We start from the raw sequence: 15,816 nt of genomic DNA, 5'->3' as shown, positions 1-15,816 counted from the left end.
ATGTAATCTCTTATTGATCCTTGGGGCTAGGCAAAATAGAAATACAAAGAAATAAATGGAATACACTAAACGGTTTCTTTGGATTTTCACTTGATATTTATTTCTGTAAGTAAGTGCCTATTTTTTCCTAATTATGCTTTCAGTTGTGCAGCTGATTATATGAAGCATCTTCTCATATCTGCCAACTCRGACGGTATTTATTCCTCTTCATGAACCTGAAATGCAGTTGAGAGAGATAGTATACATCTGTTAAAAAGGGAAGCATTGAGAGGGTTTTAGAGTAAGTTTTTCAAGCGAGCGATAAAAGCTTCTGCTCCCTAACCTTTCTGCTCCTATGGCATTACCAAGTTATATCTGAAGTAGACCAGCACTAACCTAGCATGTTATATTGAAGCTAGCTAGCCTTTCCTGTCTTACTTCAGCCAACAATATGGGTCTCTTGTCCCAGTGCTAGGGTATGTATATCCCTTTGATAGCAGATGACTTTTATACAGCACTGTTACAGTGTACAATGCTGTTCTCTTTGAACAACACACGCTTGCCAGAGTTTCCAGGGATACGGGTACTAGTAGCATTACACAAGCTATTTCAAAGTGCTACACTATTAAAAATAATTTAAAAAGTCTCTTCAGTGCCTTTCCATCCCCAAAGAGGATGAGTCATGGCTCCTGGGATAGCATTTGCTGCCTGAATGTGAGGATGTTTCCTGGTAGCTGCTGCCATTACTGCCGCAGTTCCTTTTCTGTGGAGATGGCACCTCTGCGTGTACCACTGAGTTCATCCTCTGACAGGGCAATACTCTGCTATGAGCCAGAACTAAGAGTCTGGCAACACCAAATCTATCTGACAATTAAAAATAGGCATCCACTCCTCTGACTTCTGTGTGTTTGAGGCAGAACCAGGGTACTAGTAAGAGATAGGTAGTAAATTACACTCTTTAACTAACTTGTAAAAAATTAGCTGCTCCCATAGTTTACCTATTTCAGTATCTGTGTGAAGGCATGGCTTTGTGAAATTATATGAGTTTTTGTTTGTTTTGTAGGACTGCAATAATTTGCAGAAAAAAATAAATATGTGAAATGTTTACTTTTAAAAGCCGTAAAACATCCTGTGAGCTTCAGTTGCAGTACTGCTTCCATCATACGTAAATGTATGAAACACCAGATCTTCAACTAGTTTTATGTAGATCTGCTCTGGTCAGKGGAGCTAGTCATTTATATCAGTTAAAGGTGATTCTCTTCATGCAATATAAAAGCAGAAACTGGAGGTTTTATTCCTCTCACAGAATGGTGGATACAGCAGAGAAAAGGAGGTGATGGGATCATAGATCCAGTGTGATTAAAATAACAAAATGATTTAGAAAGGGTTCTTTTCTCTGACTTGACTAAGGACCTGTCACGCCTGTAAAAATTCTAAGACATTAAGCATGGGAGTTTATGTCACACTTACAAATGAAATAGGTAAAACAATGATCCAGCTTCTACAAGTAATGGCCCCACACTTACTTGTCCTGGTTCCCATCAGGCAAGCAAGCATAGATAAGCAAAGGTTTGCTTTCAGTTCCAAACCAAGTTCCTGGGCACCTTTCATTTTCATTAATATTACTCTACTACCCTTCTGCCCAAGTGCAAAACAGCACAGATATATTTCTAATTATTAATGATTTCCCAGCACCCAAATGGCTAATCACTGATATTTTCTTTTCATCCGGCCCTTAAAATCAACACGTCTTCATTGAAAGAGCAGCATTAGAGTATATGGCAATCTGCTAGTGCAGKTATCCCCAGGCTGTATCACGTACATAGGAATTTACATCATCAGAGGGAAAAGGGATGGAGGTTTTTAATATCCCTTGTAAAAAAATCAGTTCTGGGGTATGGCTGCTGAGCAACAAAGGTTGAATGACAACACTGAGGGGATGGATCTTTCACTTCTCATGAGCCTCAGATTGCTTTCCTAAAGAGTTACCCTAATGTAAAAATAAAGTGTAGATTGAAACAAAAATACAGTAAAGAACATTTTTTTGCACTCCATGCTATTTTAAGAGATGCAACAGATCTTCATGCATACATTGTATGCACTAATGTGTATTAAACAGTCACATTTATGCCATATGTTATAAGCATACCTTTTTCATGCCAATATCTCTTGACTTGCTCCTCAGCTTATTAACTTGTGATTCAGCTATTTCAGCCCTTTCTTCAGCATCATCCAGGTCATGTTGCTGTTTTCTGTACTTGGAAAGGTACAGATTGGCTTGTGCTTCCTGGTGAGAGAAAACAGTGAGGCTGATTTCCTCCTCTCCATGTGAAATAAAGCCCTCAATTGCAACCAGGACAGAAAGTGCTCAACGTGACTTGGCAACGGCCATATAGGAACCGCTTGCCTCTTGGAGGACTGAGTTTGTCACTTTACAGGTTTGAGGTTTCCAGTGGCACTCTTCATTTTAAGTAAGTAAATTGGGAGGCTCTCCACCTGCCTCCTGAGGGATTAGTAAGGGGAATAAGTTGTGGCCCCCTTCCCTCCCCCCCCCACCTCAGCAAATTACACTGCAATCTTAAGATAAAACTGAACACCTTTTCTTAAATACAATCACCATATATGCTATATATTTTATATATTATAAATACATGTGTAAAGACATAGTTTATACAAATATAAACACAAACACAAAATGTGTATTTGTACCGAAAGCTTCTACTGCTAGAGACTGTGGTCACAGGACAATGAATTTCTCAAAGAAAAAAAGCCCAAATAGTTACTCACAGCTTCTTCTGCTTGGTGCTTGTAGCTCTTCACTTTTAATTGTAGCTTGTCAATCAGATCCTGCATCCTGGCCAGATTCTTCTTATCTTCTTCTGACTGTACCAAAACACCACTGAATGCGTTAATAGAGTACAAAGGTCTAAAGCATCTCCCACAGTCAAGTAGTTATGGGTGGCATATATATTTTGGAAAAGTATAGTTTGAAATACAAACACACCATACTGTGATCACCCTGTGTATAGATGAGAAAAATATCTATAGGTAGGTTGGTTGGGGATGTGTGTAAACTTGGAGGCTGAGGACTAAAAGAAAAAGCAGCCTCCCCATTTATACATATGTAAATCTGTATACACACACGCATACAGATGTACGTACATAGATACACAGAGTTCCTGCTCAGGGTTGAGGAGCACTCTTGTTGTTACAAAAGGCATCATTATTGAGAGAAACAGACTGATGGGCAAGCCTAAAATGCATTTAATTTACTTCTTTTTAAAATTTGGAGGCATTTTTGTTCAAAGGAGCCAGGTTTAAGCTCTCACAGTCCATAAAAGGAAGGACCTGCTAATTCTGCCTACTTGTGCATGAGCATTGTATTCTGAGAAAACAACCTTCAGCCTCTGTGTGGGAAAGTCAGAGTAAAATAACAGGTAGGAAACTAAAAAAAAAAAAAAAAAAAAAACAACCCTCCTTAAGCAGATGGATGGGATTATTTTCCTAAGAATGCTGTTGGAAGTGAGAGGATCAGTGCTCTGCACTGAAGATTTTTTCCGAAAGACAAGCAGCAGCTGTTAGCAAACCTGCTAGAGGCTTAGCCCAGGCCTTGCTGCTCAGCACCAGGTGGCTGAGCCCTGGGACTTGACAGTTCTGCACTGTGTGATGCATTAGAGGTAAGAAACAAGGAGCCAGGCTTATGGTTGCCCCACCAAGAAACCAGAAAGGACATTTGTAAAAGTCTGGGGGAGAAATTTACCCTGCTGACCTCYCTGCTGCATTTTTATTTCCCCCCTTTGTTGAAGTCATGCTTGTTAAGCCAACTGACTCAGATTTGCGAGTGGAGGAGTTACTGGGAATCAGACCATTTTCCTTGGATTTTACATGGAGGCTAAAGCTGATACTTAGTAGTGGCCTCTAAAATTGGCACCCAGCTGTTGCTGCTCACAGTCAGTTGCCATCCCTGCAGAAGAGCCACGCACATGGGCTGATCCTAACCATTAAAATTGGCACACCAGCACTTAAGTGCACGTAGGAATGTTGACTATCCAAGCCAGGGACAAAAGTTAGCTGAATCCTTTTGACTCCTTTTAGTAACATCAGCACAGCTGAGAGACAGCTGGGCTCTTTCTTCTCATGCAGAAGATGCAGGTTGTCATCTAAGGCTGCTCCACATTAGCGCTGTGCTGAAACTGCGCACACCCCAGCAGTAACGGGCCTTCTAGCATTAGCAGCAATTGGTCAGGCAAAAAAATGGTTGTCCTAGAGAGATGTTCCTCCCATCCCTAAAAATCCCCACAATGAGAAAACTCTGGGTAATGTGGTCCTTTAGTGAAATACAGATGCAGCTGCAGACTGGGAGAATGCATTTCTTTCCAGGGACCTAGTGGTTAGCGCAGTCCGCACAATACCTGGTAAGTCAGCTCTTTTATGCGCCTCTCAAACTTGCGGGCTCCTTTTTGGGCATCTGAATTACGGCGGAGTTCATTCTCAAGGTCATTCTCCAGCTCACGAACCTGCAAAAGGAAAAAAAAAAACCCTTTCCATTATGCCATATATTTAAAGCAACAGATAATTTAGTTCACAGTTCAAGCAGTGCTTGTTTTTGCAGGATCGCCATAGAGCTGAATTTCAGGAACAGATCAAAATGTAGCCTTTCTGTGCTGCTTTTTCATAAATGTATRTAAGCTGCACCAGCAGTCAGAGAGCCCACCTGGAACGAGATGCTCTACATACAGAAGTGAAGGCCAAAGAAAGTTTAAGTGAAGCATGCATTGGAGAAACTTTTCCTATTTTTTCAGATCTTGTGTCCCCTCCCTCCCCCAGCTTTTTTTTTTTTTTTTTTTTTTTTTAAGAGCCCACCTGGAACGAGATGCTCTACATACAGAAGTGAAGGCCAAAGAAAGTTTAAGTGAAGCATGCATTGGAGAAACTTTTCCTATTTTTTCAGATCTTGTGTCCCCTCCCTCCCCCAGCTTTTTTTTTTTTTTTTTTTTTTTTAAGTCATGGGCTTGGTCATCTGCTGTGCAACAATAGCTTCTTGTAACTGGATGATGAAGGGAAAACATGCCTCTGAGAACTGCTCACTTGCGTTTTGTGCAACAGAGGAAAGAGTTCACAGTAGAATTTACTGGGCTCTCTGAACTCACCAGGTGGCCCCAGGGCACCTGCCTGGTCCCAGCTCTGTAAGGCAGGAGATAGCAGTCCATACTTTGATCACAAACTTACCCTCGATTCCAGTTTCTGGATCTGCTTCTTGCCACCTTTCAGGGCTATTTGTTCTGCTTCATCCAGTCTCTTCTGGAGGTCTTTAATGGTCTGCTCCATGTTCTTCTTCATTCTCTCCAAGTGAGCACTAGTATCTTGCTCCTTTTTAAGCTCTTCAGCCATCATTGCTGCCTGAGAAATCAACCAAACTTTACAGCAGCTTTATTATGCTCTTGAATTATGATTCAGAAGAAATGAAGGAAGATCTACTACGTGGATCATTCATTGTACCCAAAGCTCCAGAGAATATTCTGTGTGCATGCGTCCTGCCCAGAGAGACTGCAGTACACACAGATAACCCTGTAGATCTTTTCCTTCTCCATATTCTAATGCTATGATTTAAGATCCAGCTTTCTCTCTCTCTCTTTTTTTTTTTTTGCAGTATCTGTGCTATATAATGTCCTCATTTATAATGCTTAGAAGTAAACCTGTGCTGTTCGCTACAGACATTTTACTTAGAACTTACTCAGAATCTGATCTTGGAGTTTGGAGCTTGTCAGAGGCGGTGAATTAAAACAACTGGCAGACTGAAGTTCCCCTGCACAGCCATAGACTAGCACTGCCTGAGCAACTACAAGAGCAGAACTGTTTTCCCAGTCTGTGCTGGGATGAGAAGCTCAGTTTCAATATCTTGCACAGTCCCTGACCTTTCTGCTAGACCCGTAACGAGGGTGCCAATTAGCTCATTTCTGATTTGACACATGTCCCTGCCACCAAGAGCTGTTTTCAGATTTTGTATCCATTACTGAGCAATCCTTGGACGGCAGCAAACATTACAGCCCAGACTGGAGCTGAATCAATGACGTCTAGTGTCTTCTCTCTGGCAGGCAGTAATAGCACTGTCAGCTGAGAAGCAGTAAAGAGCGTGGTACTAGAATAGCTTTGTCAAGAACTTCAGACATGTAACTCATGGAAACCTCCTGTTCTACATTTCTTTCTGTCTGTTGGTATGATGTGATACTCTGACTGAACTCTGAAAGCATGGATTTCTCCAGGTTTGTGGGAAAAGAAACTATACTAGCCCAACTGATATCTTCCCTAGAAGAAGAATGCACTCAGCCTCTCTTCCTGGGATTTTAGACCCCATGTTTTTCCAACAGATACCTAGTTTTAGGATGCCTCATTTGGGATTCACTAATTTTCCTTCGCCCATCAGATTCTTTTTCTATGTACACCGCTGCCAGGAGATCGGCTAGTGTTAGCTCAGCCTATCCAGGTATAAGATTTACCTAATTCAAAGGTGACATAACCTAAGACTTTGAGGATCAGTGGAATCTGCCTTCTTGAAAAAAATAAAAGATCAGGAAGAGGTTTTCCTCTCTTTTTACCTCCACCCTGTTTTATTCTGTAGTTTTACCAGTTACCTCCAGATAGCTGTGGAGCACATGGGATACATCAGGTTTGCGAGTTTGTAACAAGCACAGAAATGGAGACCTGAGGCTTGCTTACTTGGTTGCAAGAAAAAAAGTGAGCAAGGAACCAGCCCACTTACATCTGTGATTGCTTTCTTAGCTTTTTCCTCTGCATTCCGGCACTCCTGAATCGATTCCTCCACTTCGTTCTGCATCTGAGTAATGTCACCCTCCAGCTTCTTCTTTTGATTGATTAGGCTTGTGTTCTTTTGTTAATTTTCCCCCAAAGGAAAAGTGGAAAAGGAAGAGGAATGATTATTAGATACATAACTTCTCTAAGTACCACAGCAAACCCAGGCTTACTGATTTTTGCAGCCCCTGGATTACACAGAGCAATATTTGGGAAGGGAGACCCATGTATGTGGTAAGGACTGGGCTTTACTGTGTAGCTTAGTTTCAGATTGAGTGAGTATTAAAGGTATTCTCAAAGTTGTAAATATTTAGATTTTGAAAAAGCATAAAATAATAAACAAGAGGCTGAAATAGCAGAATGAATTAGGCTGTTCATCTTGGGAAACTAATGATCCGTAATCAGTTAGTCTAAGAGGTAATTGAAACAAAAATGCCATCTCATCAATGCGCTGCAGGAAGCATTACAAAACAGCCAGCCTGTAGCACATTTTCATTGCCTTCTGACAATTATTTGGTGAGAAGCAGTTTTGGTTTTGTAGCAAAAATGCAGGCAGGTCAAGATATACTATACTGTGACCCTGTAAAAACTGCAGTCTCTATTGTGACAGAGTGGTTAAACAAGCCCAAAGGCTTAGCGCCTTCTCTGAACTTTCTTCTCTTCTGATGGTCCCACATTAATGAAGGTTTATCATGTAGCAGAGAGGTCTTTGCTGGGGGGTGTTTCCTGCCCCGCACAATATATCTATTGAGAGAACTCAGACTCTGCAAGTTTCATTGCTGACTACCAAAACAGCTGTGCAATCGTCTGCACAAAAACATCATGTGTGCTGGTTCTCCAAAGTAATGGCTCACTATCCAGGCCACGGCTTAGCTAAAACAGGAAGCTGTGGTTTAACAGCACGAAGAAAGGAAATAAATCAATATACTCTTGTTACCTTCCATCATTATTTCTTCTGGGACTTATTTAGAGCAGTTGGGTGAATCAAATCCAGCTAACTTTATAGGAATGAGGTGGCATGTCTGCAGAGTGAGATATTTCCTCTCCCCTCTTTTTCTCCCTTAACAGAGGGTAAGGAAGCATGTGACTTATGATGGCCATGGGAAACAGAGTTCATGTCTGTACAGAGACTGGTCAGTGCTTAATCGACAAGACTCAATAAAACCCAATGAGGGAGAGAGTGCAGAGAAAGCAAACCTGGGTGTGAAGCAGGTTCACACGTTCAGTGGCCTCCAGCAGTTCATGCTCAGCCAGCTTCCTTGCCCGTTCAGTCTGGTCCAGCAAAGCCCTCAGCTCATCCAGCTCTGACTGGAGAAGAGTGTTCCTCCTGTCAGAGACTGCCAGCTGCTCCTTCAGATCTTCATTCACATGTCCTGAGTCATCCAGCTGCACCTGAAGCTCCTAGAACAAAGCAGCCATTTATTTTTATTTTTATTTCTTTTTTTTTTTTTAAATCAGCAGCACCATGCAACTCCATTTCCAGCCACTGTGCTTACAAGACAGAACCCCAGACTGTAGAGGTTGCATGGGGCTCACCTCAGGAGGTCTTTAAGAAGATAACTTAGAGAAAGGCTTCCTCCACACTATGAACTGTATAGCTTTTCTGGTATGTGSTGCAATGAGGAAAAACCTGAGTGTTCAAACTTGTCAGTGCTGGCAGTTCTGCCCAAGGCAGAAGCAGCTGCATAGGCATGAGAGAGACATGAGGCAGGTGGTGATTTAAGAGGTCTCTTAGCAAAGCTTTTTAGCTTTGCTTTTTTTCTTTTTTTTCTTTTTTTTTTAACTGTTACAAATGTTGAAACAGATGACAAACCTGAATATACACATGCTCCCTGTACTCCAGCCAACCTGACTTCCTCTCCACTTTTGAAGGACTTGCAAGTGTGCAAGAAAAGATTTTTGGTACCTCAAACTGTAGCTTTCTGCCCCTACAGGGGTTTTATGATTGGAGCTTGTATGCAAGTCTTTACTCTTTAAAGGAGTACCTTTATTTGTGTCTGCAGGACACGTGCAGACTTTGTTGCTTCTGCGGCATGCCTGTTAGCATGGCTGAGCTGGATTTCCATCTCATTGAGGTCCCCTTCCATCTTCTTCTTCAGCCGGATGGCTTCATTTCTGCTCCGGGATTCAGAATCAAGGGTGGACTGCAGTGAATCTATGGCACGCTGCTGATTTCTCCTGATTTTGGAACAATATAAAAGGGACATTAAAGGTAAAGGGAGTCATTTTCCTCCCTGTAGAAGAATGTAGAATCACACACAAGAATACTTTACTTTCTGAAAGTGTCTCATTTCTAGAAATACYAGTATATTTCTGAATGACATGTACAGTGCTGGTTAATAGTGTCTTACTGCCATCTAACTGGCTGCTGTGTTTCACACCCTCAGCTAACTCCTGATTTGTAAGCACCTATAGCATCCTTCTCCCCTGTTTCCTTTGGCAATATTACAGCAAAGAATTATCTCAGATCTCTTATGAGCTCAAGCAAGTGCAGTTTTGAACATAACAAGAAGCACTTAAAGCTTAGCAGTCACTTACCAAGATATTTACTGAGTCATTTAGCGGGATGTTTTACATCTCAGCCTTTTTATGAAGGCATTAGGGAAGAGGATTAATCAAACTGAAGGTAGATAGCTACATTCAAACTAATCACCCTATGCTCCCTCTATAGTAAATGGCACTTGTAAGGTACCATTTATCTCACCTTAAATTAGATATCTAAACACATATTTCCTATGTTTAATTAGAAGAGGAATAGTTCAGGAATAGAAATCTGCATTATGGACCTCTAAAATTAGAAGAGATTAAGCTCTCTCTAATTAACAGTTTAGTTCCCCTGAAAAGGTAGGTTAGTGTCAACATAAAGATGGAGACAGATATAGACAGACGCATATTTTTCCTGACTTTGTAACAGTTTGAACAGAGAGGCCTGAATTTTAGGCTCCAAAACCCATGATGGAAGTTTTGCCTTCTTCCAACTAGAAAGTAACTCAAAGCACGAAGTAAAACTCATGGAGTGAAAGTTATTTATCTCACTGCTGGCCAAGTTCTGCTGATAGTGTAGGAGTTCTGGGAAATTCACTGAGTCAACAAGGAAAACCTTGAGGGACTTTTCGCTTCAGCAAGACACTGAACTGTGCCCTAGATTCCTAAGGAGCAATGCAGCCAGTCTGCTGAACAATTAAGCAGTAAAACATTGATATCAAAGCTGAGACACAAAGCACTAATCAGGATGGCTTGTCTTGGGATTTCTGGAATACAGATATCTGCAGGACGTCAGAAGATATTCTGCGAAACATTGGCCAAAACACTGTTTATGAAACCGTGGACATGACAACATTTGTATCTGCAAAGGCCAAAGAGGACTTGGATTTCCTACTGCCCTGCCCTTTACCCTGTAAACAATGATGTGGTTCTTGGATTAACTCTGCAACACGGACAAATTCAACTCGAGTTTTCTGAAAGACTGAAGACAGACATGGCTAAAAATCTGGCCTATCATAGCATAATATTAAAAAAGCATAGCTCTTCAGACAAGAGTTTGTACAGGGAGGAGGAGGGGATGGACAAGGGACAAAAGACATTGTGTTTCTGTTATCTAATTACTTTCCATTATTCCTTTTATCCCTTTCACCTGCAAGCTCTTCTCCTTTTATAGTCATACTTTCTGCATCTCTGCAATTCTCACTGCTTACCCGAAGGAGGTAAACATGATTGCAAGTGCCTCATCACAATCAGTGAGGCTACAGCTGCATAAATTAACCAAACGCAGGGTTAAAGATCGCCTTTAGATAGCACAGGTTTGAGCACCACTGATGTAGTTGTGGTGCTCTTGCCTGTGGTACCTTTGGGAGGCATCATCCTAGGGGATTAGGAGGAGGCACTAAGCTAGAGTCGCTTGGCTCCATATTACAGACACAAAGACTTGATGGCTTTTGGGTCTGCTCTATGACCCTGGTTGTGCCAGTCAATGTATGTTACTGCTGCTACATGATATGTATGATGGGTTTATGTGGACACTGGCAGTGACTGAACTGACAGGAAGATTTGAACTGTGAAACATTAGTGTGGTAGACAATCCTTTGGCAAATAACCAGAGCTGTTTTGGTTTCTGGCCCAGACAGCATCTCCTTTTTCCTGGCATAAGGACCTGTGGTACATTTGGCTGGCTTGGGCCTTGAGAAAATTTCTGATCTTTTGAGATTTCCCCCTTAATAGAACATGCTGCTTTCTGCACAGTACCTTATATTTTCCATTTCTTCATCCTTTTCTGACAGTTTCCTTTCAAAGTCTGCTTTAAGTTGGGAAAGTTCAAGTTGAAAAYGAAGGGTCTTACTTTCTTCATGCTCCAGAGCTCCCTAAAACAGAAAGCACCAAAATCTTGCAGACCAGAAATTGCCATTTTTTCTTCACATCACTAGCTACTGCCCAAAGAGGATCCCTTTATACTTTTCTTCCTGTTCACAGCAGCACTGTTTCATCTCTGCCTGTCTCTAGGCAAGGACACGAGTCGCTTATATAGCAAAACAATGCGTTTATTTGCCTTTTAATGCAACTTGGCAGCTGGGAAACTGAGTAGCAAGCTCCTCAGAGTACCTGTTGTCAGACAGTCCTCAGCTCACACAAGAATACCTTATGCCTTGCTAGCATGGTTTTGTTATCAACAGACGCCCCCAGCTCTGCACCCCCCCTGCACAGGCACCCTCTGGAAATCCATGGGCTCTAAGGGATATGCAAAAGCTAAAACAAGGTTATTGTTGAGAGGCTGAGGAGGCCCACACATCCACTGGCACCTAAAGGTGTCTGCAAATCACAGAGTGCTGAACACCTCCAGTGTACACAGTCTCATTAGGCAGCATGGCTTTAAGGAAAGTAATGATAGAAATCAGCTCTATATGATTAAATACAAAACTATTTTCTCCCCTCTTTCCAATTAAAATGAAGGAAACTCTATGGAACCAGGGAGATTTGTTCCAATGTCTTTGTTCTTATATTTTTTCTCATATACTGAGGTCAAGAACTGAGGAATGTGACAAGAGTCTTTAGTTAAATAATGGGGCCTCTGACTTCCAGGTTTTACATAAACCAAGCTCAGTGGCTCACTGCTGCTCACATCAAACAGGGAAGGAAAGCAGAACTGAACACCATATATTTTAGAAGTGCTCTCTGAAGGGTAAAATCACATAGGCTTAGCTATATTTCCCTCAAGAGATGTTGGAAACAGAATGGAGTAACTGAAGACGAAGCTATACAAAAACATTGCTAATCTCTGGCTATCGTGCACCAGCTACAGGCCAATTGCATGAACACTTCACACCAAGGACCCCCAATGTATTAAGGAGAACAGCACACAGAAGTACCGTGTCACCAGTGGTGACTGCCAGAAACCCAAACTCATAAGGAAGGGGAAAAAAAAATCTGCATTAAACTATTTCTTTCACAGATAAAGTAAGATACATCATCACTTTACTTTCATTAGTTTCTAATTTCCCTGAGCTTTAGGAAGGCATTCCACACAATTCATGAAAGTAAAGTGTGCCTGTTAGAGCCCTCAGGAACAGATGTATTCTTTCTAATGAGAGAAGTTTATTGATGGAGCATATAATCACCCTTCACATCTCAGAGCTGTGGAAAAAAGACATGCTATTTCCTCCGCTCTGATCATGACACCTGTTTATTTGGTCATGAAATCCCTGCAACGTATAAAGCATCCTGTAACAGACAAAAGAATTTGCACAGTATTTAAAGTATTAACAGATCCCAGTCACTGGATGATGTTCATTTTAGCAAACATTAGAGTAAATTCTAATGAAATGCAGTCTTTGCTAAAAATCCCTTGCTATGTGCTGTCTTGCTTCTAGCCAGCAACAACTACACCACTTCTTAGCTCTGCAATGCACCAAACTTTCAAAAAACTGACAACCTAACCCTTTAAATAAATAGCCAGGGTTTTCAGCTGGCCTGTCATAAATTCTGTATTACTGTTTCTTTCTTGGAAACTGGGATGGGGCATCCCTCTGGAATATATGCATACTTGTCACTATACAAATTAATGCAGTCATGTTAAGTGTTTTTACCAAACTTCCCTGGGAGTCAAAAATTTTCTAAATGACCTATTTTCATTTGGTTTCAGAGACTGATACCTCTTTTTTTTTATTTTAGGCTGGCTGTGGTATGCAACACAATATCTGAGACCTTATTTAATTTATCAGGAGGTCTGGGTTTTTGTTCTCAAAGATCAGAAGTGGGGAATTTGCTGATGGAAACTAGATATTAGAAATATCTGATAAAATACTATAAGACCACCAATCTCAGCAATTCCCGTTTCCTCAAAGACTGGCAATACTCCAAGCTGAAGCAAGTGAGAAGGGCTGGATTTTCAGGAGGTGGGCAGAGGATTTCTGAGCTTCCTGAAAGAAAAAAAGAAAAAAGAATCCCCAGGACACCCCATTTGAAAGGACCTCCCTTTGATGGTCTTAGAACTGAAAGCTGCAATAGTCACCAGTGACTTGAAGACTTTGGTGAGCAAGCCTGGAGGAGCTGGGTGCAGAGAAGTTCCACTTGCTAACAGTCAAAACATTTGCTCTGTTGCTCAGAGGATAAGAAAGGAAGGAAAATCATGACAAAGACAGCCTTTCCCTTTCCTTTGAACTTTCTTTCCTTACCTCTGCTTCTTCTAGAGCCAGCTGAACTTCTGACTTTTCTTGTTCAACTTGTTTCTTGATTTTTTCTATTTCATGGAAGTTCTTGTTTCCTTCACTAATCTGATTGGTCAGATCAGAAATCTCCTCTGAAACAAAAAGGATGGATGGATTTAGCGATTCAAGTGTCCAAAACATACTATGATTCACAGAGCGTGACTACAGGACCTCTGTCTGAAATTACTACCTCAAGGGCTTGTCTATACACAAGCACTGCCTTACTTCAACTACGGCAGCTTTGTTTACCTGACCAACTTGAAAGTGCAGACTTTCCCGTAAATGCTTTTTTGTAGTGGTTATAGAGGTTCAGCTTTTGTCTGTGATTTGCAGGCAAAGAACACTGCTCTGTTTTGGGAGCTATCTAAGCTTTCTCCATTGCGCCTTTGTTATCTCTCTTGGTCCTCACCTGAGACTAGCACCTCTGCCAGTGGTGGTGGTGGGCTCACTTTCCATGCCCCTCCCATTGATGGGATCGATGAAAAAGGTGCTGGTTATAATTAGAAATTTGCTTTTGATGATGTGAATTGCTCTTCATTGGTGTAAAAAGTGTGGGTTGTACTGCCAGTGAAAAGCTACTGAGACTTTTCTTAAAAAGCCTTCCTATATCCTTTAAATAAGAATTCATGTTTTAAACATAACTCTAGGCAACAAGTGTCAGATTGTACAGCTCTAATCAAATAGTAACAGCCAGGGCAATGAATCCCAAAGGACTGACACAGATCAAAAACTGTTCAAAATCTGCTAATTAGAGCAGATTGAGTAGCACAAGGTATTGGTTACAAGAGAATGATCTGAAACTCTTTACTGAACAGTCAATTCCAGTTTGTTAAGTGATCTATTAGTATAGCCACTGTTAGCAACAATGCACTGTGCTTTGTACAGTGAAGTTCTGTACAGACTTGCTTGTTAGGCATGATAGAAAAGCCCCCAATGACTTCTTTACTCCTGTAGAGATACTCTACACCAAGCAAGGCTAAGCTTCATCGGCAGGTGAGTGAAGGGAAGCTTGCAGTCCTTTGGCTGTACCATTTTTTGTGATTAAAACCTTCATTGCCAGCATCAGGCAGTGCCTCCAAAAACGTCTGAAATCTTGTCTCAGGGATGAGAGGAATTTCTTTCCCCAGAGCTGTTACAGGGCACCTGCAACCCTGCAGCTGTCCTCAAGTGTGGTGCTCTCACACTGACCACTGAGCCTGAATGAAGCCTACCTTGGAGGTTCTTGTTTTCCCTTTTCAGTGTCTCCAGATGGTCCAGTGTCTCCTCATAAGCATTCTTCAACTTGAACAATTCAGTGCTGAGGCTACGGGCCTCCTTCTGGGAAGCCTCCAGCTCAGCCTGTGACTCTTCGTACTTCTGCTTCCAGTCATTGATGATCTTGTCAAATCCACGCTGTTTCTTGTCCAGGGAGGCAGCTGCCGAGTTGGCCTTTTCTAGGTCAATCATCATGTCTTCCAGCTCATTCTGCAGCCTATGCTTTGTCTTTTCCAGAGAAGAGCACTTGGCATTGGCTGCCTCAATTGCTTCCTCAGCTTCTTGAAGGCGAGCGGCAAGCTTTTTCCTACCAGGTGAGAAGAAACAGTACAATGACTGAAAGGAACCACTGCCATGTTATCCAGCAAGACTGACACCAAAGCACTATCTCAATAATTTAGCTTCCAAAGGGGAAATGGGGCTTTTAGAGAGAGGAAACTGTGGTAGACAAAAAATTGCTTAAATTGTGAATGCTGACAAGCTGCAGCTGTGTGTGTGTGTGTGTGTGTGTGTGTGTGTGTGTGTGTGTGTCTGTGTGTGTGTCTGTGTGTGTCTGTGTATATCTGAATCTGAACTTCTGATCTCTCAAGTAGAAGCCTGCTACTTGCTATAGCTCCGACCAGTATGGTCTGGCTGTAAATTTTGATAACGCCTGGACTAAGCAGAAGTGGCATGTCCTGAATCCTCCAGCTAATAAAGAGACATGACCCAGAACCACTAATTAGGAGGCTGACCACGCATTGTGCTTTTGTACATAGTCTATTCAGATTGGGAAGACTGCAGCGTTGGGATTCTGCAAAGAAGAAGGGGTCCTGGAAAGAAAAAAAGGGGTCCAAGAAAGAAGATGAAGATGCTAGCTGGAGGAATTATCTTGGAAGTGGGCAAGGATCCTGCAGATCAGAAAGATGCATGGAGACAAATGCTGGGGGATGCTCGGAGACCTTGGCTAGTAACACCCAAGAGCAGTAACTGTGAGCAGCTGCACAGCATGAACTGAAATGAGTTTCTGACCTACTTTTCTAGTTCAGCAGTGATCTCCCTGCCGGGGAGGGAAGTTAAGACCTAGGGAATGTGC

The 15,816-nt window shown here is 41.8% G+C and overlaps 1 protein-coding gene across 3 annotated transcripts in view; it reads right to left on the bottom strand.

The window, feature by feature from the left end:
• Positions 1-90: 90 nt before the first annotated feature.
• The window catches only part of MYH15 (myosin heavy chain 15), a 48,076-nt gene continuing 32,350 nt past the window's right edge, over positions 91-15,816 (bottom strand). For all 3 annotated transcript variants that reach the window (XM_026058370.1, XM_026058371.1, XM_026058372.1), the window contains 11 exons: positions 14,699-15,048; positions 13,455-13,579; positions 11,032-11,147; positions 8,775-8,967; positions 7,987-8,190; positions 6,740-6,865; positions 5,209-5,379; positions 4,392-4,496; positions 2,767-2,862; positions 2,129-2,266; positions 91-215 (listed from right to left, as the gene is read on the bottom strand). In XM_026058370.1, the coding sequence (XP_025914155.1) occupies positions 198-215; positions 2,129-2,266; positions 2,767-2,862; positions 4,392-4,496; positions 5,209-5,379; positions 6,740-6,865; positions 7,987-8,190; positions 8,775-8,967; positions 11,032-11,147; positions 13,455-13,579; positions 14,699-15,048 (1,642 nt within the window). In that variant the 3' untranslated portion in view covers positions 91-197. The remainder of the gene's footprint in view (positions 216-2,128; positions 2,267-2,766; positions 2,863-4,391; positions 4,497-5,208; positions 5,380-6,739; positions 6,866-7,986; positions 8,191-8,774; positions 8,968-11,031; positions 11,148-13,454; positions 13,580-14,698; positions 15,049-15,816) is intronic.

This window comes from Apteryx rowi, unplaced genomic scaffold (genome assembly GCF_003343035.1).
Source record: "Apteryx rowi isolate R43461 unplaced genomic scaffold, aptRow1 scaffold_146, whole genome shotgun sequence".
In the NCBI taxonomy this organism is placed as follows: domain Eukaryota; kingdom Metazoa; phylum Chordata; class Aves; order Apterygiformes; family Apterygidae; genus Apteryx; species Apteryx rowi.
This window is presented reverse-complemented; position numbering and strand designations above follow the sequence as displayed.